General features: G+C 43.3%; 1 protein-coding gene across 5 annotated transcripts in view; it reads left to right on the forward strand.

The window, feature by feature from the left end:
• Positions 1 to 26,626, forward strand: part of cux1b (cut-like homeobox 1b) — a 62,993-nt gene that overhangs the window by 13,756 nt on the left and 22,611 nt on the right. For all 5 annotated transcript variants that reach the window (XM_042413249.1, XM_042413250.1, XM_042413246.1 and 2 more), the window contains exons 2-8: positions 5,612 to 5,722; positions 9,558 to 9,605; positions 13,580 to 13,658; positions 17,055 to 17,192; positions 19,059 to 19,182; positions 21,719 to 21,795; positions 21,952 to 22,018. In XM_042413249.1, coding sequence (XP_042269183.1) covers positions 5,612 to 5,722; positions 9,558 to 9,605; positions 13,580 to 13,658; positions 17,055 to 17,192; positions 19,059 to 19,182; positions 21,719 to 21,795; positions 21,952 to 22,018 — 644 coding nt within the window. The remainder of the gene's footprint in view (positions 1 to 5,611; positions 5,723 to 9,557; positions 9,606 to 13,579; positions 13,659 to 17,054; positions 17,193 to 19,058; positions 19,183 to 21,718; positions 21,796 to 21,951; positions 22,019 to 26,626) is intronic.

Below are 26,626 nucleotides of genomic sequence, written 5' to 3' on the forward strand. Positions count from 1 at the left end.
ATTGTGTTTGGACTAAAGCAGGAGTGGCAGACTGCTTGGCATGTCTGACTGCAGACTAGGTGTAAACAAAGTGCTTCTAGCTGTTACAGTCCCAATTATTCTACAGAGAATGAGATCTGAGGCAAATCCTTGTGCGGTGTACTCTCCTCTGTGTGCACTCCTGGTCACCGTGGCAGCACAGACGGCAGCTGCAGATTGACTTCATACTGTGTACATAACAATAACTTTGTTGTCATTCCACCGGCCTATCTGTCTCGGCATCGTCGGAGCGTGAGGGCAGAAGAAATTCCATGAAGTTTTGATACCTCAATTAAAGTGCATCTGTCTCCTGTTATCTCATTTAGTCTGTAGTCGATATTATTGGCATAATCAGACATGCCTGATTGGTGCCTCCCATTTAATTAATCAGTCTCACTGTATCATCACCTGTGGCTCATTAGAGTAATTAGAGCGAATTAGTCAGATAGAAGGCCTCTCTTTCTGCCTGTAGACGAGTGGAAGGAATTTCATTAGGAGAGATGAACACACACACACATACACCTTGGGTCTGATGGCCAGTGGTAATAGGATTTGTTTACCCGTGACTGTTATCGGTGATTAGTGTTATTACCACAGTGGTAGGATGGAGAGATACTCATTTCCGTTTGGCCCGACCTCCCCTCCTAGCGCGAACATGGCTCACTGTGCCAAATTTTTGCTGGGCGAACATGTTAGCAGGCTTCCTCTTTTGAAACGGAGTTCAAAAGAATGTGGAAAGACTGGGCTCCCCAAGTTACTGCAGCGGCCTGTCTGTGCATTCATGTGAGAGCACACGCGTGTGGAGCAGTGTGCGGGAGGCTTCTTGGCCAAGTCGGTGTTGAAGTCTCTCTAGGGAGTGTTGGCAATCTGTTCCAATCGTCTTTACAGCTGACCAGACGACCAAATGAACCAGGACAGGGACTGCTGCTGTGGGCCAGTCCAGCCAAGCCAAGCAGGGCTGTTACAGCAATCACATAGACATTACAGCCCACTTAATGCTCCCCTGCACACACCATGTTCCATCCTCTGCTAAAACTAGACAGTGCAGTCCTAACCAGCCAGAGCTAGATTTAAAAATAGTGCCAGAGTTAACGATTAAATTAATTTATTCACCAGCAAATTAAACTGTTTTTTTTCAGATTTGAAACGAAAATGTTCAAAGTCAGGCCAAGGACAGCCGGAGAGCGTTGACCTGACAGACTGAGCCTGAAAGCTTTAACACGCTGGACACAAGTTTTTCATGCGTGTTTGCTGCTCTATTTTGCACTGCAGGCGTTATATTGAAGCATCAACACAAGCGCTGGTATCTACACTTTGCCAAGGCAATTTCATCATAATTCAGCCTAGTAATGTATAATGTAGCCCCTCCCCCTCTATTTGCATGTTTTGGATTTTGTTAATTAGAGTTTTTTTTTATTCATGTCTTGGCTCCTTGTCAAACACATCAATTTATAAGGTTTATCAAACTAGCGTTATGTCAATCATTTATGCCAAACATGACAGAGTGGAAATCCCAGTCGTACGCCAGATGGCTTGAACCCCTGTAGAGCAGCGTACTCTAACGTTAACAGCGTCCCCCTCCAAAAGTTTGGAGTTTAATAAAGCCTTACAAAATAGCTGAATTGACATGCTGCTAGCAGGTTCTATTTAGTGAAATCTATCCAAAGAAACCCTGTAATAAATGACACCAGATAGGTAATATAGTTAAAAATATGCAACATAACTTGTATTTTTTGAGGATGTATTGATTTGCACTTTTGAGTCCTATTCTGAAACGGCTTTCCAATATTCTGCAAGATACGTCTGCACTGCTGCCCACTTTGCTTCCAACGGAAATGTGCCCAGTCTGCACACAGTGTCGCCGCCTGCATTCACTGTCATGACATTAGATAGATAGTGACAGATGTCATCATTCTGGTCATTATAAAAATGAAAGGTCTTCATCTTCGTATTTAGCTATCTATTAATCTAGCTATCTGCTGTCTTTAGCCATGACAGTAACATAAACTGTGATGTGGGCGAGAGCGGGGATCAGGTAGCTGGACAGATTGGGCACTGACAGTCCTCACTTCAAGGAATTCAAACGGTTATCCTTATCAGTGTTTAGAAAATAATATTGACATTCTGCAATCTTGTATTAGAGTAAATATCACGGATTGTAATCATGGGGCGATGCCAATGCAGTATTTTAAACTTGAGAATATCACCTTGTGAGAAAAAGGGCAGTATGTTACAGCGTTGCATGTGTTTGTCCTATAAATGTTCTTAAAATGAAACCGGTTTAAATGTAGAAAGTGAGTTTGACACTTTGTGTACGCTACACTTCTGCTGCATCAAACACTTTTGAAGTTCAAGTTTGTTATAAACTGAGAAAAAAAAACCTTAACTGTAAAGAAAAATTCAAGTTTTTAATCAGGCTGATGTTTGCACCAATCTGCTTTTATAAAGTTGTTGTTTTTTCCCCCCCCCAAATGAAAACAGAACATCTCTGGTATGTTTCTGCACTTTTGCAGCATATAAATTGACCACATTTCAGTGCAGAACACACATTACAAAAACAGCATCCAGCAGAGCAAACAACCAAACATATTTGCTCATTATTTAACTGACAGCTCTTAAATATGACAACTTATCATGCAAAATAATGCGTAGCTTAAAATGGGAATAGTGTTGGTCTCCCTAATGGTCAGTAAGATTTGATGTGTGTGTGTGTGTGTATGTGTGTGTGTGTGTGTGTGTGAAGCAGCGGGGATTGTGCACTTTCGGATGTTACGCTCTATCAGCAAGATGAGTGTAAAGTCTGCCTGTGTCTGCTGATGTGGGCAGAGAGTTTGCTGCATAGTCAAAACCTGACTGAGTCTGAGGGTCTTTTTTTTTTTTTTTTTTTTTTTTTTTAAGTGAGACCATGCCCATAATTACTTGCCCACTTGGCATTGAATCAATCCTCTTTCATGTGTGATGTGTTTATTTAGCTTAGCAGTGAGAATTTTTTTATTTTTTTTTTTTTTTTTTTTGGAATAGGGATTTGGTAACACATTGGGATATGTGCAGGGTATTGAAAAGGGATTGGACAGAATCAAGGGCGTCAGGGATTGGCACATGACCTCCTAAAGCAGATGCCCTAGTGGAAGACTGTTATTTCAGTTTTTTCTCTCAGAAACTGAGCTTATTAACGATTCTGTTTGGATAGATGGTCAATTTGGATCACCGTGTTTCAATCCTCTGACATATAATCAGATAATTCTAGTTGGCGAGCATTGAAAATAGTCACTTAAAGTTTGTGTGGATTAATTTTCATGTGATCATTTCAAAGACTGCATCTAACCCAGCGAGCACTGATACTGTTTGAGTTGTACATGGACTACTGTGTTTTTAAAAAAAGATGGCAGAAGTCGGAACAAAACAGTTTATTATTTAATAGTAGAGTAGCTTGAAGGCTTTGCCCTTATTTCTATGAACTTGTAAATAATATAAGATCTAGACAGTGTTTTATTGGCAAGTGGAGCAGTTAGCATCTTGTGCAGTGGTGTACAATGTGTGACTAGTTATACTAGTATGTTATAGTAGAATAGCGCAGACTTGATTTCAGTATATTTAGTTTACTCAAAGCTTAGCCTTTAAGTTGATTAATTGTGTTCTGAGCTGCGTAACACACACTCTCCTCATAATAAAAAGCCTGTACACTACTGGTCTTTTATGGTATGTTACTGTTGTCATAATTCAGACCATGTACTCTCACAGGGACATTAAATATTTATAAAACTTATTCCCCGGGAGATTCAATATTCTCCAAACTTATTCCTAGTGTTAAATGGCGGTGCTTGGATGCTTAACGGCATTATCTCTTTGCTTTTTGAATATACCTAAAATTATCCTGGTTGCTGCTTATGTCTTCTGAATTCAGATCAGGCTTCCAGTGAGTTGTTATATTTAAATGGTTTTGTTGATGTGCCCCACCCCACTGAAAAGAAAGCCGCAAGGCCTAACGCATCATACTGTGATTAATATCTGCTGATTTTATGTTAGTATCTTGAACCAACTGGGCCCTATATTCTTGTTCCTGTAGCTAATCTTTACCAATATAATAATTACACCTCTATTCATGAACTAGAGCATTCATTTTTTTTTTTTTTTTTTTTTTTGACAATTAATTTAACATGATTAAAATTTATTAGGTTCCTCCTTTCATCAAGCGTTGCACAAGCTTCTGCGCACGCTCGAATTCACTAACAGATAGTGCAGCTGCTCCATGGCCATGGGCAGACAGGCTGCTACATCAACTGCTCCATGGGCAGCGAGAGCAAGATGGCATGTAAGCAAGTGAGCAGTTTTTTTTTTTTTCCTCCTCTTTTTTTTCTTTCTTTTTTTTTTTTTTTGAACATCCTGTGCTACTGCGTAAAATTTGTTAAAAATTTGTTATATTTTTTTTATGGTTTGTGGATAAAACGAGATCACGGCTGGTCAGGGAATTAAACTTAATGCTGATGGGGGAAAAATCTCCTAATTAGTACTTGATCACACTATCTCTTTAGAGGGTTGTATTTTCTTGTGTGTTGGGGGGTGTGTGGGCGATGTGGGGAGGTGGGCATGTGTGCGTGAGTGTGTTTTGGGACCTTGTCAGCAGACTGAGCCACAAGGGCCCCTGTGGTAATGTGTGTATTAAATGATTAGTGTGTTAGTTAGCATAACGGCCCTTCAGCAGCGTTTAATCACTCTCAGGGGTGGGCGGCCTCACAGGAGGTTGATGGGGGGCAGGGGGGGGAGGAGGGTGAGGGTGGGAGGGAAAGGGGGGAGGCAGAGTGATGGGAGAAGAGAGGGATTTAAATGGAGGAGAAGGTACTGCTGGTTGAATGAGTGAGTGGATCTGTAAAGAGTGGAAAAATTGAGGAGAAAAAAAAAAGGAGTGAGTGTGACAGAGGGCAAGAATCCAACAGAAACATAATCCAGCAACACTCACACACTCAGCAGAGAGAGATACAATCTTTACAAGGCCTGAACGTCTTGTTAATGTCAGTACTTGGCCCATCATCTGGAACAAGTCCCGTAAATAGCTATTAATAACAATGCAAAATGGATGTGGATAAAGGCGGGCTTTGCCTCAGCCTTGACAACACCGCTGTTGTTGATAATTGTGCTGTTGTTATGTGGTGAGGGGAGGGGTCGTCTGGGGCAGACAGTCAATAATTGTTGTGAGCTGCGTGTGTAGTAGTAGTCTATTGCTACAGACGTTGTCATGCCCGACACAGTGGTAACTAATTGACTGACAGGCTGAATGGCTCTGATATTGCTCGCGCTGGTAGCAGATCAAACTGCTGGTGTAGACTGGTTTTCCTTGGCGGTACATCGGTGTTGTGGTTCTGTTCTCCGCCTCTGCTGCCGCAACATACTGGCCAAGTTCAGCTGAGGCAGGACCAGTAGTCAGCAGCATGCCAGATGGGTCAAGGAGTCTGCCGTCTAGTCAGAAACCTGCTCCTGTCTTTTTATCCTGAAAGATAACAATGCTGCTGATTATAATGACAGTAAAACGTGATAAAGACAATAAAACGTGCAGCTCTCCTCTTATCAGACTAAAGTTGTGCGTTTTTCGTTGCAGAAAGAACTAGACGCCACCGCCACACAGCTTGCCAACAGACAGGACGAGAGTGAACAGTCCAGGAAGAAACTAATCGACCTGAGCCGCGAGTTCAAGAAGAACACACCAGAGGTAAGAAAATCAGATATTCACAGACACGCAGCAACACACAACCACACATATATCCCGCAATTCTTTTGACAATCGTTGTTTGCCTCCGAGTTTCTGTGTGTCTTCTCTCCTCTTCATAAATGTAGCAGTGATTATTTACTGAGAAAACAGGGGAGGAGGAGACGACGCAGAGATGGCTTGGCTCCCAAAAATAGTCTCTCCATTAGTTTCCCTGAAATCCTAAAGAGACAAAACAGAAAACCCCTCAGGAGTTTGTATTATCTGACCTAGTTTTTTATGCGTGCAGAAAGTGTGGTCCGTGAGTGTGTATGTGAGAGGGAGAAAGACAGAGAGAGAGAGAGAGAGAGAGGGAGGGAGAGAGGCAGAGCAGGAGGGAGAGAAAGAAAGAGTGTGACAACACTACTAAGTGGGATCAGGAGGGAATTCTGTCCTGTTCCTGTGTTCCCTTCGCTCCTCCTGGGATTATTTGTTTCATCTCTGTTACCAAGGCAACTCATTTTAAACCACACAGCGAAAACAAAGTATTGTTGTGTTATTATTGGTAATGTCACCATGGTGAATTATTGATGGTAGTATGAATTATGTATGAACAGAGTAGACGGTGGATAGAAAATTGTCAACTCTCCCCGGAGTTGACAGTAGGCCTATTATAGTTACCACAGGATGAGGATTGCGACTATTGACTTGAGCGTGTAGCCCACCCGGTGGAGAGGAATATACACCAGAGGAAACTGTACCTTAATGCATAAGACACTAATTTCACTTCACCCTACACGTTCATCTCTGATCTCATTTTCAAGTATAACCACATAACTAGCAGCACACACAGGGAGGCGAGAGAGAGAGAGAGACACACACACACACAGAGATGGAGAGACACACACATACAGAGGCAGAGTGAGACATGCACACAAAGAAAACATGCTGAGAAGCAGAGGCACACACACAAACACACAGAGGCAGATAGCCTAGATCACAGAACAGGACACACACATTCATCAGTGTAACAAGGCTGTGATTTAGGAAGGCTCCTCTGGCGTCTGTGTGGCCCCTGGCATCTCCCTGGTATGTGGAGGAGGAATCTGAGCCAGGCCAGACGAGCGACAGGATTCATTACAGGGCTGTAACAGGCTCAATAGGAATCAGCACTAAAAACTCCTGGCGTTTTGGAAGTGTATAAGCATCACGACTGCCTACCAAACAGGCTGCTTCATAACGCGTGATGGCCCGCACTTCATTAAAAATGCCCCGATCGTCTTGTTTGCGGAGCAGTGTTTTTTTTTTTTTTTTTCCTGTCTCGTGCGTGGCTGCGTGTGGTTGACCAGTCTATAGAGCAGGCTGTCAGCTCTCTGTGGTCCGCACCAGTCAGCGGAGATCACAGTCACATCAGATCAGACTGCATTAGGCTGAGCGGGAGTCCGTCTCTGATCCATTATTCAACAACCAGGAGACCGGCCCACGTTGACTGTGTCTAGTCTGCTGAGCTGTACTCGGCGTGAATTGCACTCATGGTCTGCATAATAACACACATACACACACACAGGCTTTTGTAGCATTTGAAAGTAGTGCAAAGAAATGCAGCGTGAAAACAAAGTTTTCATAATTCATTAGGACTGACACACTGTTGAAATTTTTTTTTTTTTTTTTTTTTTTTTTTTTTTTTGAGACTACATCTCACTGTGCTTCCTAAGTTGCTTGAATTATTCATTCAGTTCTTAATTTCCTTTTAGTTAGTCAAGACTCCTCTACTACACTGTTATAAAGGAAAGGGTGGGAATGGTTGTAAAATGTCCCAAAGATTGCTAGCCAGAGGCAGTGGTAGTAAAACAACTTTCTGTGTGCTCGTGTGTGTGTATGTGTGTGTGCACGTATGCACATACACACGTTTGTGTTTAGCTGCAGGGCAGACAGACAGCGAATGGGAGTTCCATACTCCCTGGAGGATTCCTCGGGCTGGCCTGTCTGCTGTCTGCCGGCAGCTCACACACCAGCCATCCATCTCCTGCTGCCGGGCCCCCTCCACTCCCTTCACTACACACACACACACACACACACACACACACACACACACACACACACACACACACACACACACAGATTGACCATGGTGTCTGTGTGCATTGTTATGTTATATGGTCATAAATCTTTGGAAGTGGAGGGGGCAGGGGGCGGAGCACTAAAGAGTGGACCAAAGGGGTTCAGCAGAAGCAGTAGCTTGCCTCTGCATGTTATTTGAATGTGTTTGTTTTTGTGGGTTCGGTGCGCATTCTGGAAAAAGAGTGTGTGTGTGTGTGTGTGTGTGTGTGTGTGTGTGTGTGTGTGTGTGTGTTTGAGGCTCATCAAAGTTGCTGCAGTGTTCAGTCACCTCTAAAACTTAAACTACAAAAAAAATGCAAGATGAGAAGATAAACATTAAGAACTAAAATAACATTAAGAGTTTAATACATTCTGCTTTACAACACCACCTCAAAGTATTGTTTAAAGAGTGATGGTATTGTTGAGTCAGTTCTTTATGCAGACACAGTCTCAACAAAAGTTGAACATTATAATTTGAACAAAGGTTATGGCAACACTACTAGACTGGATTGCATTACATTATACAGAGATTTCTATTTTTATGGTCTGAGGATACATAAATATTAATTTAAAGCCGCAGTCTAAAAACTAACTGAAAGGAAACTGGCTTCATAAATGGAAAATATGGGATATAATCAGAATCTAATGCAAATGATAGAACTGACACTTCTCTGGTGTTTTTGTGTACATGCTTATCGTGTGTGTGTGTATATGTGTGTGTGTGTGTGTGTGTGAGAAAGGGAGAGCCGGAGCGGGGAGGGGGAGGCGGGGGCAGGGGCGGAGTGGAGGTCATTATCCCCAGCAGGGGAATATTGAATTGGCCCAGACAAACAGCCACAACGACCCCTGATGAGGTAACAATAGGGCAGGGTCAGCGAGGTCATGACCTGTCCTCAGCCCCAGACAAGCGGCCTGTCTGGACCAACCTAGGATTAGACCAACCCCAGACACTGGTCCCAGGTCAGTTTGGGATGCAAACTCCCCGCAGCATCGGTTAGGCTTTTTTAGACAGAGGTTTCTAAAAGGCGTAGACTCTCTCGAGCACACATCTGTTGTTGCCCTACTTCACATCTTCATTAGGCAGTTTTGCGAGTATGTGTGTGTCCACAAACTGTGCAAATCAAATGTTCCTGTACAGAATGTCCTATTCTGCTGTGCTTTTTACCGTACGCTCCAGTTCAGTTTGTCAGGATGTAGGCTCAGCTAACAGCATGGTGATTTGCATGTTCCCCTGATACATACTCAACTGGCTATCTAATCTGAAACCGCTGACTCGTACTGGAAAGTCATGCAATGGGACTTACAGGATGAAAAGCATTTGCTTTATAGTAAAAACGTGGTGCGAGGAGACAATTTGCATTAACAGTAGGCCTACTCTGTGGCTCATTCACTCTCTGTCTCACACGCACTAGTGGTGCCTCTGGGTGGCCCAGGTGGTGCTGCACCTGTTCTTATGAGAAACACAGTCCGCCAGAGCACCTCAGGGTACCAACCTGGCCTTCTCTCTACCCTCATGTTCATCACTCACTCACGCACCACTCATTATTCATTGGCAGCGGCTAGATTGGTCGCTACTTGATTTCAATGGGTGACTTATTTGATCACAACAGGGTGTGCTAATATAAAACTCAGTAAGTTGTCGGTGTTTCTGAACATGTCTGCCACACATTCCTGTGTATTTACTGTTTAGGATTAAAATGAATCTGTTAATGATTGTTATTTCTCACACACTAACCTCTTTCTCGATTTCATTTTTCAGGATTTACGGAAACAGGTCGCCCCTTTGCTCAAGAGCTTCCAAGGAGAGGTGAGTGTTATTGAGCACATCTTTTGGAAAATGCATCGTAAAAGCTGGTTTCACATTCATTAACTGGTCTCGCTCCTTTTCTCAGTGCCCTCCTCCTTTTTTTTTCTTTTTTTTTTCCGCTTTCGTCTTTCCTCTTAAATTGTCTTCTCTTCCCTCTCACTTCTCTCCCTCTCTCCTCTCTTCTCTCCGCCATCTCCTGTTCTTTCTCTCTTGCCACTATCTAATTTCCCCTCTTTCCTCTCCCTCTTTTCTTCGCTCTGCTCTGCTCTTGATTTTCTGTCCTATTCATGAAGTCCTGTAGCCCGAGGGTGTGTTTAAATTGCATCCTGCAAAAAAAAAGGCACCACAAAGCCCCAGCTCTAGCCAGTCACAACTCACCGAATGCTATTTCCTCAGACTTTGTTTGTCTGCATGATTCGGGGGGGTTATTTGTTGCTTCTTGTTGATCAGGTGAATCATGAGACATTTTAGTTCATTTAGTTCATACATTTATTTACTTTCAATTTAATGTTGCGCCTCAAGTTTTTATATACCTTGACCTATAAGAAGTGACTTCTCTGTCTGCGTGTGTGTGTGGGCGTGTGTGTGTGTGTGTGTGTGTGTGTGTGCGCTATATCATACTCCCACCTTTCCCTCTATCTCCTCCTCCATCATTTTGGCCTATTTCCATCATGACTCCTCCTCTCTGGCAGTCATGCATTTCCAGTTCACTCCCATATGTGAAAGTCAGAGGGTAGGAGTGGAAGCGGCTGGTTTAGACTGGGGCGTTATTTGGGGTTAGAGTGGGTGGGCATTCAGCCCTAGCATACACGCGCACACACACACACACACGGACACACACATACACAAACAAAATAATCTGAATAGATAGTGACAGGGCTGCTTTGCTAGTGGCCATAGAATATTACAGTTTAACACTGGGTTAGTTTCCATATTCTTGTGTTAGAGCGGCAACCACAGCCAGTGGTTATGTAAAAATGCTGTAATTTATAGTGGTTCCACCATGTTCTGCTGATGATCCACAGTCTATTTAGAGAATAGAAACGGCAGCAATATAATTGGGGCTTTGTCAGCTGTTTCCACCATCCTCATGTTGACACACCTCGACGGCGTGCACACCAGAACACGCTGAGGCGCATAGTGGGTGGTCGCGGAACTGAGAAAGACATTATCTTATGATTATTGAGATAATACTGTACACCCGCGCCAGTCTTAGAGCAGCCCATCAATCAGTCGACTATTCTGCGCGCTCGCATGCCACAACATGAGCAGCTCTGAGAATGTGTAATTTTAGCCCGGCTTTGTTTGCTTACCCCTCGATCCTTTGATCAAGGACAAGACAGCACCAGAAAGCAGAGGGGTCTTCCTGTTGAAGCTCCACAGTATCTCATCCTTAAGCATTTCGGCTGGCAGCTTGAATCTTTACTAAGTGAATGTAGGATCCAGACAGAACAATAAAAAGTTTTAGCCCAGGAACTTGGAGGTCTTGATACTGTTTAATCTTTGTCATTGAAAGGTGGATGCCCTCAGGTCATAATTATTACCAATAACAGAACTGTTTCCACAAGGCCTCAGTTTGGTAAACGGGTTATGTGTGCGTGTGTGTGTGTACGTGCGTTTGTGTGTGTATGTTGCATGCTCAGTGTTCCTTGTTGGTCCATCGATCAGATAAGCTTTTCCATTATCCAAGGCTTCAGTCTCTGCTTCCCATAGCCTCCCCTTATCAGACTCCACTGGGGCCACACACACACACACACACACACACACACACACACACACACACACACACACATACACACACACAGGTCAGCCTGATGCCCTTCACACACTATGGGTTAGATAGGGGAGCGAGGCGGTGCTGAGTGATGGTGGCACAAGGTGCTGACGTATGTACGTATGTGTTTGTGTGTGTGGATGTGTCAGGGATACCTTTTGCAATTGCAAGCACTTCTCATCGCTAACCTACTGATACTGGTGAGGAATCATTTGTGTCACTTCATTTGTTTTGCTTGGGACGCGTATGTGTATGTGTGTGTGTGTGTGTGTGTGTGGGATGGGGGCAGGGGAGCATGTAATAGCAGATGTCATTGGGATTGGTTGAAAGAGCTGCAGTTGGGAACAGCAGGGTTGTATTTGCAAATCCTGGGTGGTCTTCTAATGGCTCTGGTCCTGCAGTTAACCTGCCTCTAACTGTAGGGTGTGTCCTACATTAAATGTCTATTTCCTGCCTCCCATGTTGGGCTATATAAAGCTGCTGTACCACTGACCTTGGCCCAGTCATTGTACAGTCACGCAGCTGGCTTCCTTCACTGCCATCGGCAGATAATTTTTTGCGTTAGTTCATGAGCATGCGTGCGTGTGTTTCTTCTTTATCATGAGATTGTGTTGTGGTACTCTGAAGCTCTGATCACATACTCTATATATACACACACACACACATGCGCACGCATTTCGACGCTGGCGAACAGGTTTGGTGTCTGTGTGTGAGAGGTATTAGTACTCAGCATCAGTAATCTGCCATTAGTGGCCCTGCAGTTGAGGATCCTGATCGCTCAATGTCACACAGCACATGAAGAGGGTAAAGTACATGATGTAGCTTGATGCGAGAATGAGATATAATAGCAGTGTCTCATGTGTGGGGAGGGGTGGGGTGGGGGGGGGGGGACAGGGCGAGACGGAAGCCCTGTGCATGCCAGAGAGACATGAGTGTGTGACAGAGAAACATGTGAGAAAGACAGACCCTGAAAAAGATTGAGGGAAAGAAAAAAAATGAGTCAGAGAACATGGAAGTGACAAGAGGGAGAATTTGAGAGAGAAAGACAGAGAGAAATAAAAAGGGGGAAAAGAGGGAGGGGTGCTGGCACCAGCCTACTCAGGGCCAGATGTTTTGCGGCTAAAAAACTAGAGATGAATCAAAGCCATGTGAAGAGATTTATTAGGTTCCCATAGGAGCCCAGGCAGTATTACATGTAGCCCGCTCTGTTTACAGTGGCAAGAACCCCTAAACCACCCATCAACTATACTACTGGCTTGGCTGGGAATGTGAAGACTTTATATTTGGACTTATATAGGCTTTTGTCTTTATTCCTTTTCTCTCAGTGAATGTGCTGGAGGAGTTGGAAGAGAAACACACGGCTGTTTAGTCTGAGTGCGTGAGCCAGAGTAGTCAGCTGTAGCTCTGCCCAGTACAGTAGCACCATCTGAATGTCTTTATTTGGCATCTGTTTCCCTCGATTTAGACTTGATTTCAGATGCGTTTTCGCCTACTCTGTCTGCTTCTCATATTGAAGTGTGACACAGAGTCTACAGTAGAGCTTTTTTGCTGCGTGTTTCAGCATTGACAGCAGTATAAAAGTTCCTCCTGTATGATTTTAGAATTAATCTCTTATGGATCCTTTCTAATGCTGTCCATTTCAATAATATCGGTGATGGAATGCATGCCGTGCCCTCTTGTGTTAATGGCTGCATCAGTAATGGATCCACACTGTATTGCTGCTAAGAGCTGACTGAATAATCTGCCCCTGCTGTGGCTGGAAAGACTGAGCCAGCTGTTTAATGATGTCAGCGTGCTGGAGGGGAAACGAACACACACACACACACACACACACACAGGCGCACACACTCAAACACACACACACACTCAGACCGACTGACGGACTTAGGCGCACTCACTCGAGGGACAGACAGACACGGACACGCACGGGCACGCGGCAAACGAAACACATCCGTCATCGGCTGAACAGCTGAACTGACTTCACGGGAAGGAAACACCAACGGAGGCGCTGTCAAGACAACCACGATCGCATGCAACATACCGACGCATAGTGAGGATAGACAGATATGTGGACGACTCTGTGTAGCTTACTGTGGAAATTAATGGGCCTACCTTTCGCAGTGTATGGATGTGACAGTCAGATGTGGGGTGGTATAACTGACAATTAACTTTTTTTTTCTCTCTCTCTCTCTCCTCGCAGATCGACGCCTTGAGTAAGAGAAGTAAAGAAGCAGAGGCCGCCTTCTTGAACGTGTACAAGAAAATAATCGATGTCCCAGGTAAGACTATGCCTAATGTCTGCGCTGTCTTGTCTCTGTATGTGTATGTCTGTGTCAGTGTGTTCGTCTAGACACCTCCCCTGCCCAAAAAAACATTATCAAGAGACCCTCTTATCCATGCAGACAGCACCAACAGGGGAAGAGAAAAAGCATGACACCGTCCCTCTGGTGCTCCTTCACTGTGCATCCAGGCGTGTGCGACGCCTTAATATGTCCCCACGAGATCTCATCCCCACTAGTGTAGCCTTTAGAGAGGGTCTTAACAGAAGGTGTGTCCTGATACGGATGACAAGTACGCCTGTGATTGGCTGCTGCGAAGTGCACACATGAGCAGTCACGTTCAGCACACTGAGGCCGAGGAGGGACACGCAGCACAGAGTGTTACAGAACACACACAGTCACAGTGCTACTGGTTGGAGGTTTTCATCTGTATGGGAGCCCTGGAGGGGGCCGTGAATGTTGGAATGAGGAGTTGAGTTCATCTATAGCATAAGGAGGTCATCATATTCCCACATGGATAGACCTACAGTAATATCTTTGGATTGTACTGCTCCCAATAAGTCAGCGCCAGCTCTGACGGGTCTATTCTTAACTTGCAGCGAGACAATGATGTAATGCCTGATGCACACACACACGCAGACACAGACCAGCCTGACTAATGCAGCAGTCTTGAAAGAGGAAACAGTGTGTTTTGTTCTGTCTTCTATCAGCTGAAGGCCTGGTTAGTCAGCCCAGTGTGCTCTGCTTTAGATTAAAGGTGTCTGGCAAGAGCATTCAGCACCAGTGGCCCACAAGTCAAACTGCTTTTAACAGGCCGTACAGTTGATTTGAAGGGGGGCCTATGTGAAGGACAAAGGTTTGATAAGAGAGAGAGAAAGTTGATTTTCAAGGGCGTCGACGCAGATAGGAGACCAAATTCAGGGCATACAGTTAAGTTACTCTGTGTTTGTTTGTACTTGTGTGTATTTGTGCGAGACCCTGTAAGTGAACATGTGTGTGTTTGTCTCTAGGTGTGTGTGTGTGTGTGTGTGTGTCAGAGCTACGCCCTGCATGGTGTGTCACCTTGACAGCACAAAATCAGCATGAAATTCCCCAATCGTTCTCTGCTGATCTCTCATTAGCATAGTTAAGATATCTAACTGCGTCAGACATGAGACAGACACACACACACACACACACACGCAGCCCTTACCCCCAGCTGTAAGCTGTCAGTTCCTCTTATCTGTACAACACACACACATAAACACAGACACACACACACACACACACAGACACACACACAAACTGCTCTTTTAGCTGGCATGCTGATGAGCGTCGCCTGCGTCTCTTGGCTGCCTGTCACCAGTCTGCCACCCATGAGCACCAATCAGATGTGATTGGCCTGACTGACGGGGCTCTCTTCATCACACTGACAGTTAACCCTGCTGTGTGTTCACAGAGATGTTGGTAAAATGCCTCCAGAAAGTTGTCTTTCTTCCTTCTGTCTCTGTTTCTTTGATCTCTTATTTACCTACTCTACGGCTCTGCTTTGTCCATCTGTCTGCTCCCATGTTTCTCTCTTTTTTTTTTTTTTTCTCGCTTTCAAGCCGCATCATAGGAAACACTTTAACTGATCATAGCCAAGTAATCTCTGTTGTTCATGTGTCTCATCTATGTTTCTGTCTGTGTCTCTCTATGGGTATCCAATTTCTCTTGCTGTGTCAGCAGTTGACACATTCGTTTTTCTCCCCAACTACTAAACCAAAGTTTATCTCATACTCCGACAATAGTCTCTGTTGATACAAAGGCTGATAGCGTAACATTCAATACCGTTTATGGATAAAGTTTTGTTGATACAGAATGTGAAAACTTAACCATGACCTTTCTCGTGGTGTTTGTGTGTCGTGAACTGTTTTAACAAGCCAAATCTTTGTTCTGTTCTTTTCTTCCTAATCAGTGAAGTGCTCAAACTTTTTGTAAGTATTTACAGTAGAGTCTGACTGATACTGGAGTTTAGAGGCTGATATCAGTGTTCGTGAACAATATATACAACCAATTTGGAAATTTGGTTGTTAAAGGATCACGATAAGTGTCCATGTACAGTGCAGGATATTTTACAATTGGAACAAAGTGGAAGACCTTGAACAAAAACACTGAACATTCATTGAAACAATAAAAATGCATCAAGGATAAACAGTTATTGCTGCAGTTACTACTGTTTTTTTTTTTGTTTGTTTTTTTTTAACATATCGATATACCGATTTTACCAATTTTATTAATCTGTGATAATCTAGTATCAGGCCATAATATAGCCTTTATCAGTGGTTCTCACCCTTTTTTGGGTAAAAAAATGACATTGACAGAAACAGAAATTGTATTAGGCTAATTGTTGGGAAAACCTACATTTCTATGACGACTGCATAAAACAGCATATATATGCACAATCAATCATGATGTAATTCTCTTTATATTTCCTCTTTTTGCTCTCTGTCTTAGTTTTCTTCTCCTGTGGACCAGAGTCTGTTTAACTGGTGTCCAAAACACACAGACGTTTGTTTAATTTTAGCTGTTTCTCCATATTGCTAATTCTGCGGTGAAAAACAGTTCCTCTTCTTCTTTGTGTTATTGTGTTTGTTTGTTTTTGTAGCGACATTTCAAGTGCCATATGTTGAACCTCGCAAGCCAACGAGTTTTCCACAACACGTTCCTGCAAATGTTTCACAATAAAAGTCTTGTTAAGAAATGAAGGGTGTCTGTATACTGAAACGCTAGAGGGCTTTTAATTTGAAACAGATACAGGAAGTGTTGAGCGTAATGCAGTAACTTACGCAGGGTAAACTGGAGCAGCTCAAAACGAAGCTTCGTACTTAAATATGATCAATAATACTCATCAAACAGAGGGAATTAGAAATAAAGGCCCCCATCACTGTTTGAGGAAATATATTATATCTGTAGAGGTCATAGCATCTTTTTAAAATATATATTTTATTATTTCATGGACCCCTTGCAATTATACCACGGACTGCTAGGTGTCTGGGGACCCCCGGTTGACAAACAAAGGCCTATATTATATATGGAGATATAGTAGAGCTCTAGTCTGCAGCACTCTGATGCATCAGCGACTGTATATGTAACCCGCCTTATCATAATATTGCTAGCAATTGCGATATTTTTTTGGTCCTCGCTGCCACAAGTTGTTCTCTGCAGGGAGACCAAAGGTCGGGGTCGGCTCCAGAACAAGCGCTCCTGGAGCTGTTAGAGATTCATTGCCTTGCTCAAGGACACTTCATCAGGGAAAACGGTTGTTCTCACGGGGCCTTGAATGCAGTTATTCCTAGCTCACCACACCACATCACCCCCCCTTGTTTGTGGTATCTGCTTTGCACTGTGTTAACGTAGTGTGTTGTCTTCTGCCAGATCCTGTACCTGTGCTGGAGCTGGCTCAGCAGCTGCAGCTGAAGCTCCAGAGGATGCACGACATTGAGACAGAGAACACCAAACTTCGAGAGACACTGGAGGACTACAACAAAGAGTTTGCAGAGGTCAAAAACCAAGGTTAGAGACTGGATACATGCAGACGCACACATTTTTGGATTTTTCCTGACTTTCAGAGAGGCGCGGATGTAGGGCCGCACAGTTAATCATAGATAATGGCACGTAATGAGTTGTGTACTCTCAGTTCTGCGTCCCATTGTAGTAGTTACAACCATTTAAATGTGCAGTTTATCCATGTGACCAAAACAAAAACTAAGATGGTGAAGCAAACATCCCAAGTGAGAATGAGAGAAAACCTACTGAGTGTCATAGAGTGAAAGTGAAAAGATTGAAAAATATTGCAAAGTACGAACAGGAAAATGGTTTTAGTTGATCGGTTTTCAATTTCAGAAGTAATCTGGCTCTAAAGCAAGAGGACAAGAAATTGGCAGTTTCTGTGCCAGTAGCTACACCTGAAGCAGTACTGTGTAAGATTTTATAACTGCTGCTAGTTGGAGAAAGTCTGCACTGTTGTTAGTAAAGATGGATGACAGTAAAAACGTGTAATTTGAAAATGTTCATGTGAAAAATTGCAGCATTTTTTTTGTCTAAAACTGAAAAAAATGATCATTATTTTCTAATCTTCTAAAATTTTGGGATTCCACAGTCATGCAGTCGTACTTGAAGTGTAATCCCAACGTTATGTCTATATGTTGGTGATATGAAAAGGTCAAAAGAACATATTTAGAAAGACCTTCCTCAAAGTAAGAGGCCACATTTGAACATATTTTAATGCCTTATGAATTTTTAAAAAACACAAAAAATGTACAAGGTTTTACATTTTCAAATAGGTTTTCAGGGGGGAAAAAAAACATGAGGCAGAGTTTCATGAATAAAAAACGACAGGCTACCTCGGGGTAAAGAAAGATGGAAAAACTGACAAAGGCAGAGAGATGAGTGAGAAGGAGTAATAAAAGTGGTGTAATTTCAGTCGAAAAGGAGGAGTGAGTGAGCGAGCGGGGAATGTTTTGGAATCCCCCTTTCCTCAGTGAGAGTTAATTGGAACAGCTCGATAGCGGCAGGGTTCCATTCTGCCATTGATTTTCCTGTTCCCTCATCCTTTATCCCTCCTTACCGCCTCAATAGATGGGGGATATTTAAACCCCAAAACACACTGTGGAACTCCCACTCCTGTTAAACACACACATGGACCCGCCTGCACACTTGCACACGCGCGTACACCCACACATACAAAGAGTGCAGGGGCCATTGATCCCTGCAACCTAAATGTTTAAAGTTCAGTTAAGCAGTTAAGGGGTAAGAGGGCTCTGAGGGGACTCTCCTCTATTGATTATGTGTCAGAGCAGTGAGACTGGAGTTTAAATCACACGCACACACACACGCCCACAAAGTGCTAAGAGCCCTCAGTCAAAGGCAGCAAGCAGCAATGCTCTCTATCATTGTCTCACTCACTTATATCTTTCTCTGAGACGCACACACGCACATACACACACGCACACAGACACACGGACGGAGGCCTATTTATTACCCCAGTTATGTGTTAGATTTATTTCAGGCTGCCCCATACAGAGCTCAGCCGTCAGCAGGTTATGGGGTTTCAGCACTAATGCAGTCCTAATGAATACAGCATATCTACCGTTGGTGAATGTTGAATATTCTATACCAGTCGTGGATGTAAAGATTAGGCAGGAGCCATAGGGGCCACGGCCTTCGCCTGTGCTGACAGAGGAAGAATGCGGGATATGAAACACAGTTCCTTAAGCAAAGGTCAAATGCCCAGTCGAAAACATTATCGTCATCACCGCCATATATCACATCTAGGAAGCCTCCGTGGTCTGTTTTCTATATATCTTTGCTAATCACACATATTTTAACTCTTCCTTCCTTTTCTCTCAACGCCCGTATCTCTGCTTTTACCTTCTCCAGAGGTGACCATTAAAGCCTTGAAGGAGAAGATCCGTGAGTACGAACAGTCTCTGAAGAATCAAGCTGAGAACCTGGCGCAAGAAAAGCAGCTCCAGCTACACAACGACTATGCAGAGAAGGAGAGGTATGTATGCGTGTGTGTTTGTGTGTGTGTGTGTGTGTGCTACTGCAGCTGTGTTTCAAGTAATAACCTCTGCATTATTTTGCCATTTTAAAACTTTGGGTCATTTTGCCCTCAGGCAGAACAGTTGTGATTCTAATCTTTTGAACGATAGGATTAAGTTTTTTGACTTTATTTAGCAGAGCTATTCACGACTTAATCATTTCTGTTTAGCTAATAGTCCTGGGACTTTATTTAGTAGTTATCAGTTTAATCAACAAATTGTTGCTTATTGCTTCCCCCCACATTGCCTTCCTCCTGCAGATGAATGCAGGAGTGGAAAATAACCTACATAAAAGACAATGCCAGCATTTTTTGTCATGTGGGTGCTTGCCATTCTTTCTTTGATGGGAATCAGCACCTCAGACTCCTGTTTTCTGTCTTCACCAAGATATATATCAGCCATTTTGTTTGGAATCACTGCCGCTACAGGCCTCTTCTGTGTATGAAAATATAACCGAATGAAACCCCTTAAATAACTACAATAACAAAAACTATACATAGGTGTCATTCTATTTTGATGTAGTTGAATATAGCTTTATAATTCATTTGGATTTAATGGGCTACTTCCTTTATAAACTATTTCCAAAGCATTTTGTGTGATTTTAAGTTACACAGGAAGCTTGTGGCAGTAATAAATAAACCCAGAATTGCTGCCAGATATTTTAGGAACATTTAAAAAAAAAAAAAAGATTCTGACTACTGAAATTAAATCACCTCTTTTAAAGGCTAGAATGCCTTAAGAGTCACTCTGATACTGTCCTTTCTCAGGAAGGAGCCCATTCAACATAAAGACAATTAAACTAATAGCCTAAGATGCGGCCAGCCATAATATTGCTTCACTTAACAACAGACTTGGGCTCCTTTCCTCCTACATCACTCAGTAAATCCAGAGTAATATGATGGTTGGCAGTTCAAATTATCTTGTGAATCCACACTCAGTTTAGGTTTTCAAATGCAGATGAAGAGTCGACCTGCCACCCTTAAATGTAGTTATCTCGGATAACTATGTGCTCCTATTTTGAATTAAAGGGATAAATAAACATATGTGAAGAGTCAAAATGATGAGCACTCGTATGATTAGCTGGTGCGGCCTTAGGGCTTAAAGAGACAGCATATTTTCACTGTGGGTGAGCAGGAGGTAAAGGCTATGGTGGATGTATCAAATTTAAAAATGTATCTCAACTAGGAAATGAAATACTAGACTCCAAAGCAACATATTAAATCCAGTATGTCAGTAGACGTGCGCCTCGAACCATGTTAATGTGCAGTTTTTAGTGCCTCAGACTCCACGCAGATATAATAATGATGTATTAACTCAAAACCATTACAGATTTCAGCTATAATCTTAAGTGAATGAGACTCATTTCTCCATCATCCGAAAGCTAAAGAAAAAGATGGAAGGCTACACATGTCCTTTCAAAAAGAGAAAGTGGAAAAATAAAGTGGAAAATATTCTCCCATGTTTCCACCGCAGCAGTTCATTTGTTTACACGTGAAACGATGTCCTCATACATGGTTCATTATGTATTTTTTTTATCATCTTTGACTGTCAGCTACTTAGTTTACTCAGTAACAGTTGCATTTACTGATTTTTTTCTACAAACAATCTTCTTCCAGTCATTTAAACACTTTGAAGAAATCTTTATCACTCAACATCTTGATAAAAATCTGAGGCTTGCCTTAAAAAATTAGCACCGATAAGAGTTGTGTTTATCAAATACACTTTAAAGACGTCATATTTTCTTAAGTGTCAATCATAATGTTTGCTGTGTGGAGCAGTGTTAAAGCTCATTGGCCCTCTCGAACGTACAGTAGAAGATCAATTGTCCGACTGTATTTCCTGTACGTCAGTGTTTTATAGGCCCCTTCCTGTCTGCAGAGAGCTGACTTCCTGTGTCTGAGAGGGGCAGTAAATGGATGGCACCTCTGATACATTTTATCCTGCAAGGAGTGAGGGAAGGAGGGAGAGCGAGAGAGATGAAAGGATGAAGTAGAGGGCAGAAAAATAGAGATGACAGGAGAGACAGATTGGCGGAGAAGGGGGGCATCAAAGAGTGCCATAAAGACCGTCTTTGTGCTAGATTATTGATGTTTTTACACGCAGTGGCAATTTCTCAGCAGAGCCCAACTTTTTATATGCTAAGAATGAATCTATTTTATCCTTGTGGTTTCTCTAGCCCCCCTCCCCCCCTCTCTCTTACTCAACTCTTGCTCGCTCTCTCTCTCTCTCGCTCTCTCTCACTCTCTCTCTCTCTCTCTCTCCCCCCCGGTGCTGTGTGCCCCAGTGGCCAGACATTCCTGCCTAATAGGGCTGCTTAATGAGGAGTGGGTTGTGTTGGGAGGATTTTAGTGGGGAAAACACTTCAGAAATGGTGGGAAAATAGAGAATAGTTGCAGTTGCCACAAAGTGTGAACCCAAGATTTACTGACTCAGTATCTCTATGTGTGACTTTCTGCTCCCTGCTCTCTGTTTCTCGCCTTCTGTCTGCCTCTGTAGGAAACTCCAGGAGAGCCAAGACTCCATGTCGTCAAGGTTGGAAGAGGCCGAACACAAGGCCCAGTCCCTACAGACAGGTACCAGCCTTCCCAGTCTTCACTGACCAGGGAAGAGTTTAATGAGCTCTAATAAAATGGCTTTTAAAAGTATTGTTAACACTTGGATATTACACAACATTAATTTCAAAGCTGACTTGTAGCGGGTAAACTGACATTTTTTTCCTTGCTTTACAGCACTTGAAACAACTCAGGCCGAGCTCTTTGATTTGAAGACAAAGTATGACGAGGAGTCCACAGCAAAGTACGTGTCTTGCTGATCTATGTGTTTGTTTTGTGGGTGACTTCTCCCCTCTGGCTCCTACATTGCCTGTTCCTGACATAATCATCCTGCTTAGTGAATCTCCTTGCCTGGAAACTCCCCCTGCTCTCCTAACAGCTGGATTGTCTCCCACAACGCTCAGCAGCCTCCAAATCCCAGCATTACCCACACACTGTAAATACTGACAGGGATTGTAATGCATTCTGCAGCCGCAGTGAGCACAAAAATAGAGATTTCCTCGTGTTGTAGGTTAAAGCGCTCTCTGATTCATCAGGGTCATGACAAGAGAGGCGAGGCCGATGAGGGTCACTTTGAGATGTCAGACTTAAAGCCACACAGGCTTCTAACAGGACCTGTAAGATAAGGTGGCTTCAATTACTTGAGCTCTGGGCATCTATCATTATTGATCTTATACTAGTGGCGGGGATGAGAACAGAAGCTTTTCCATGTCAGCACTCCACACCGTGAAGTGGCACTTTATGACATTCACACTCCTCGTTCCCTCGGGTTCGTAGTAGGAACCAGAACCGCTCGAGCATCCAGTACCAAACCCAAACCACATTCAAAAAATGTAAAAAATTCTGAGGAGAAAAACAAATCCTTTCATGGTGTTTTATTGGTTTCTTAAGACATGAACTCTTTCTTCGAGTCCAGGATGTAAAATGGTCAAGGGCACCCTGCATATACACCCTGTACACAAAGTACGCCAGAGTATCAACTTGGCTTTTAAGGTTTCCCCCCACCCCACTTAACATGCCCCAAACTCACTGTCTCTCCATTAACAGAGTTGTTAAATTGATTGGCTGTTAAAAACAGATCGATCCCTCTCCTCTCTTCCTCGCAATACTTTTTTTTCCCCCTTTTCTACCTCCCTCACTCCCACACTTTGTCTTTTATCTCCTTCGTTGAGCGTCTGTGAGCGTAAGAGAAAAGGCCACAGGAAGACATTGCACGCAGTGTAATGGCACTAATCAATAGGTTTCATAGACCATTTGAAGGCCCCCCCCCTCCCCCTTCTTCATTTTCTTTCCCCATGATTACATTGCACCTCTCCTCTACTTTCTCTCAATTCTTTACACTTCCTTCTTCCTTTTTCCGTCCTTGTCTACTCCTTTCATGTCAGAAGAAAACACGTTTTGAAAAGACACATATAGTAGGCCCCATTTGCTTACAGAAGCTAATAAACACATGCCCGCCCACATCCACACACGCGCTCACATACAAATGCACACACTCGCTCACTCACTCGTGAGCCTGAGGCAGTCAGGGTCCTTGACTATGTGGCGTGCTGTGATCTGAAATTTTAATGCAACGCTTTAAAGCACACACAAACCCTCTCTAACCCTGCACCCTCCCAGTCCTTGGAGTCCTTCCCCCGTTTACTGCTTGGCTGAGCAAATCGCCAGTGTTTGGCTGAACACAACTTTTAACCCTTTGACTGCATATATTTTGGCACTGCAAGAACACAAACGCATACATATCACAGGCTTTTTCTCACCAACACATACACACGTATGCACACACACACACACACACACATACACACACTTGCTCTAAAGTTTCCACTAAGGAGGACATTGCGTGACAAATCCCCCATCCTCTTGCTGCATTTGGGTAATCTGCCTTTTAAAACACACACACACACACACACACACACACACACACACACACACACACACAGGGATGTACACACACTCCCTGAGAATTTGGTCGATGTTGCAGTGCCCGGAGTGTGTGAGCTTCAGCGGGAGGTGGGCTTGCAGAAGTAGCGTAGCCCCCTCTCTGTGTTGGCGCTGTGAGGGTCTGGCTGGCCACGTTTTACCCATTTAGTCCCTGTTAAAGATTAATGATATATTGATCCCAAGCCCCACAGGATGCTGTGTGTGTGTGTGTGTGTGTGTGCGCGCGCATGTGTGTGTGTGTGTGTGTATGCCTCTGTGTGCTTGTGTGTACTCTTATCTCTGTGTAAAGGCTTGATACCATTTTGGGAAAAAAACATTTAATTGGTGATAATTAGCAACAGTCAATAGTCTCTTCTTTCCTGTGTCCATCTCGAGCACTCACCACACACACTCTCACACACACACTCACACACACACACACACACACACACACACAAAATGGCGCATAATATACACACAGAGACACACTCTCACAGCTAGCTTCTTTTTAAGCCTCCTTGAAATCCCCAAGGTAACACGCTGTGAAAATGCAATGTGGAGAAGGCTAAGGAAAGAAAAGGAATGGAGTGATGAAAGCTGGAGGGCAAAAAGCAAGCCAGGGGCTGGAGGCTACAGCAAGGAAGAAGGGATAAGAGTGTGATAGAGGAGGGAAATGAAAATCTAAATCAGGGGAATATCCTGCTGGCACCGAGGACAGAGGCCGAGGAAGAGAGGGTGAAAGATGAGAGAGGGGAGGTGGAAAGGGAAGAAAGATGAAAGGAGGAAAGCGGAGGGCAATGGGAAGAGAACGGGGTTGAGGAGAAAGGATAGAAGCAGGCAGAGGGTGGAAAAAAAAAAGAAAAGCAGCGGTTGAGTGAGGAGAAAGGGAGAGAAGATGATAAGAGATGAAAAGGCCTGTCTGAGATGGAGGAAGTATAGTAGGAGCTTAGAGGCTCTGGGCTTGTTTCAGAAGTCCTACAGTACTCACTGATGTCACTGGGTGCACCCAATGGCTTTCATGGTACAAAAGAGAGTGTGTGTGTGTGTGTGTAAGTGTGTGCATGTGCGTGTTGTATTTTCCAGTGTGGCTGTGCATCTACTCTATAGCTCCTCCCTGTGGCTGCTATATAGAGGTCTGTAGATGAAGTTATGGTGGCAAAAAAAAAAAAATCAGGCTTTTACCGTTACAGATGACCCTCCCTTTACTGTTTGATGAATTAATTCCACTGGGTGCATCGGCTGGCCATGGACAGTTCCTGCCCTGCCCAGCGACTGACTGACTGTATCAGGATATGCAGAAAATCCCTTCCCTGTGATCTGCTTTGGCCCTCAGCCTCTAGCTTTGCCTTTATAATTCCCAAATACAGCCAAATCCAAAGGTTATTTAAGAAGACTTTGTGCATCTGTACTTTGATTAAATGATCACATTTGGAGCAGGAGCGGTGGTGTATTTGGGTTGCATTACTACCCATAAACGCTCTCCATTACAAGCTTTTCTGGCTTGTTGGCTCTCTGACCTTACACTTGTGTATGTGTGTGTGTGTGTGTGGGAGCGCGTTCGAGCGAGCACGCGGGTCCCGCACACTATAGCTTAAGACAGGATAAAAGCTGGTAAGGTAGTGTACTATTATGTTGTTTAAATGCATACTAGATCCTTTTAACTGTTAGGGAAAGAATAAAAGCGGAGAGTGAAAAGCTCTCCCACCCACATCTGATTCTTTTTGCTGCATCGCCTGTGGCACAATGTTGACCTAATATCAACTGTGTCTGTTTTGTTAAACACATTCAAATCAGTAGTACTCAAGCCTATGGGACATAACACTGTTTCTCATACTGTGACACACAAATACAAAAGCTGCGTGGGTTATTGGGTTCCCTATCAAAAGATTGCAGCGAAATCAAAAGGTCTTAATGGACACAGCAGTACACATACGCTCTCACATCTTCGCACTCAATGCCGCCGTGTATTTTTATCAGTAAATAATGTCTTAAATAAACATACGTGCACACACATGGTGCGTCTTTGCTCCACAATGAACACTAGTTGTGGAGTTTTGTCAGCATTTCCATGAATTTGTTTATTGTAACTATGTATTTTAAATCCTCCCTCATACAGTGAAATGTACACAAACACACACACACACACTAGCAACTAATTAACAGAGAGTGTAATCATATTTAAGCAATTAAACTGTTCATGGTTTATAACCTGAAGTTTAATGCAAAAAAAAAAAATCACCATGTATCTGTGTGTTCAGTGTTGTTTTCAGCCTCGTCGCTAAATTGACTTTCATGTCTGTCGGTCTTTACAGGAAAGTGACAGGTAGACATGTTGCTCAGGAAAGAGGGTTATTAAACAATTTTTCCAAAGTCCAATGAGAGGTGGTATTATGGGGATGTATTCCTGCTGTCTGACCTCTAGCAAGTGAGAGGTGAACCATGGCCTCCATCCAGACCATTAGTCAGACACAATCACACAGCTTCATAGCAGATTAGTCTGCTGTATTAGGACTTAGAGCTCTATTAATGTAATCCCTCTGTTTTAGTGTGGCCTGGGTTTAGGGGCTTACATGTGCACACCCACACACATAGAAACACACACACACACACTTAAATACATGTATGCACGCACACATACAAGCTGTTTGGGTTATGGAGTTCACAATCAATGGATTAAGGTGAAATTTAGACAGTAGCTTAATGGACACGGCACCAGCATTCTCTAAAATGCGCGCTCTCCGAACAATCACACATACACACGTGATGAGTGCAGAGTGTACTTTTTCTTCCTGGGAATCATCTGCGTTTATCCATTCCTTGTTTCTATTTGTGTGATGTGTTTCCGCGAGTCTCTTTTTTTTTTTTTTTTTAAATAAACAACATCATCTGTTGTGTTTTTTTTCTCTGTAGTAACTGTGTCTATATCTTC

The sequence above is a fragment of the Thunnus maccoyii genome, chromosome 6 (genome assembly GCF_910596095.1).
Source record: "Thunnus maccoyii chromosome 6, fThuMac1.1, whole genome shotgun sequence".
Classification (NCBI taxonomy): Eukaryota; Metazoa; Chordata; class Actinopteri; order Scombriformes; family Scombridae; genus Thunnus; species Thunnus maccoyii.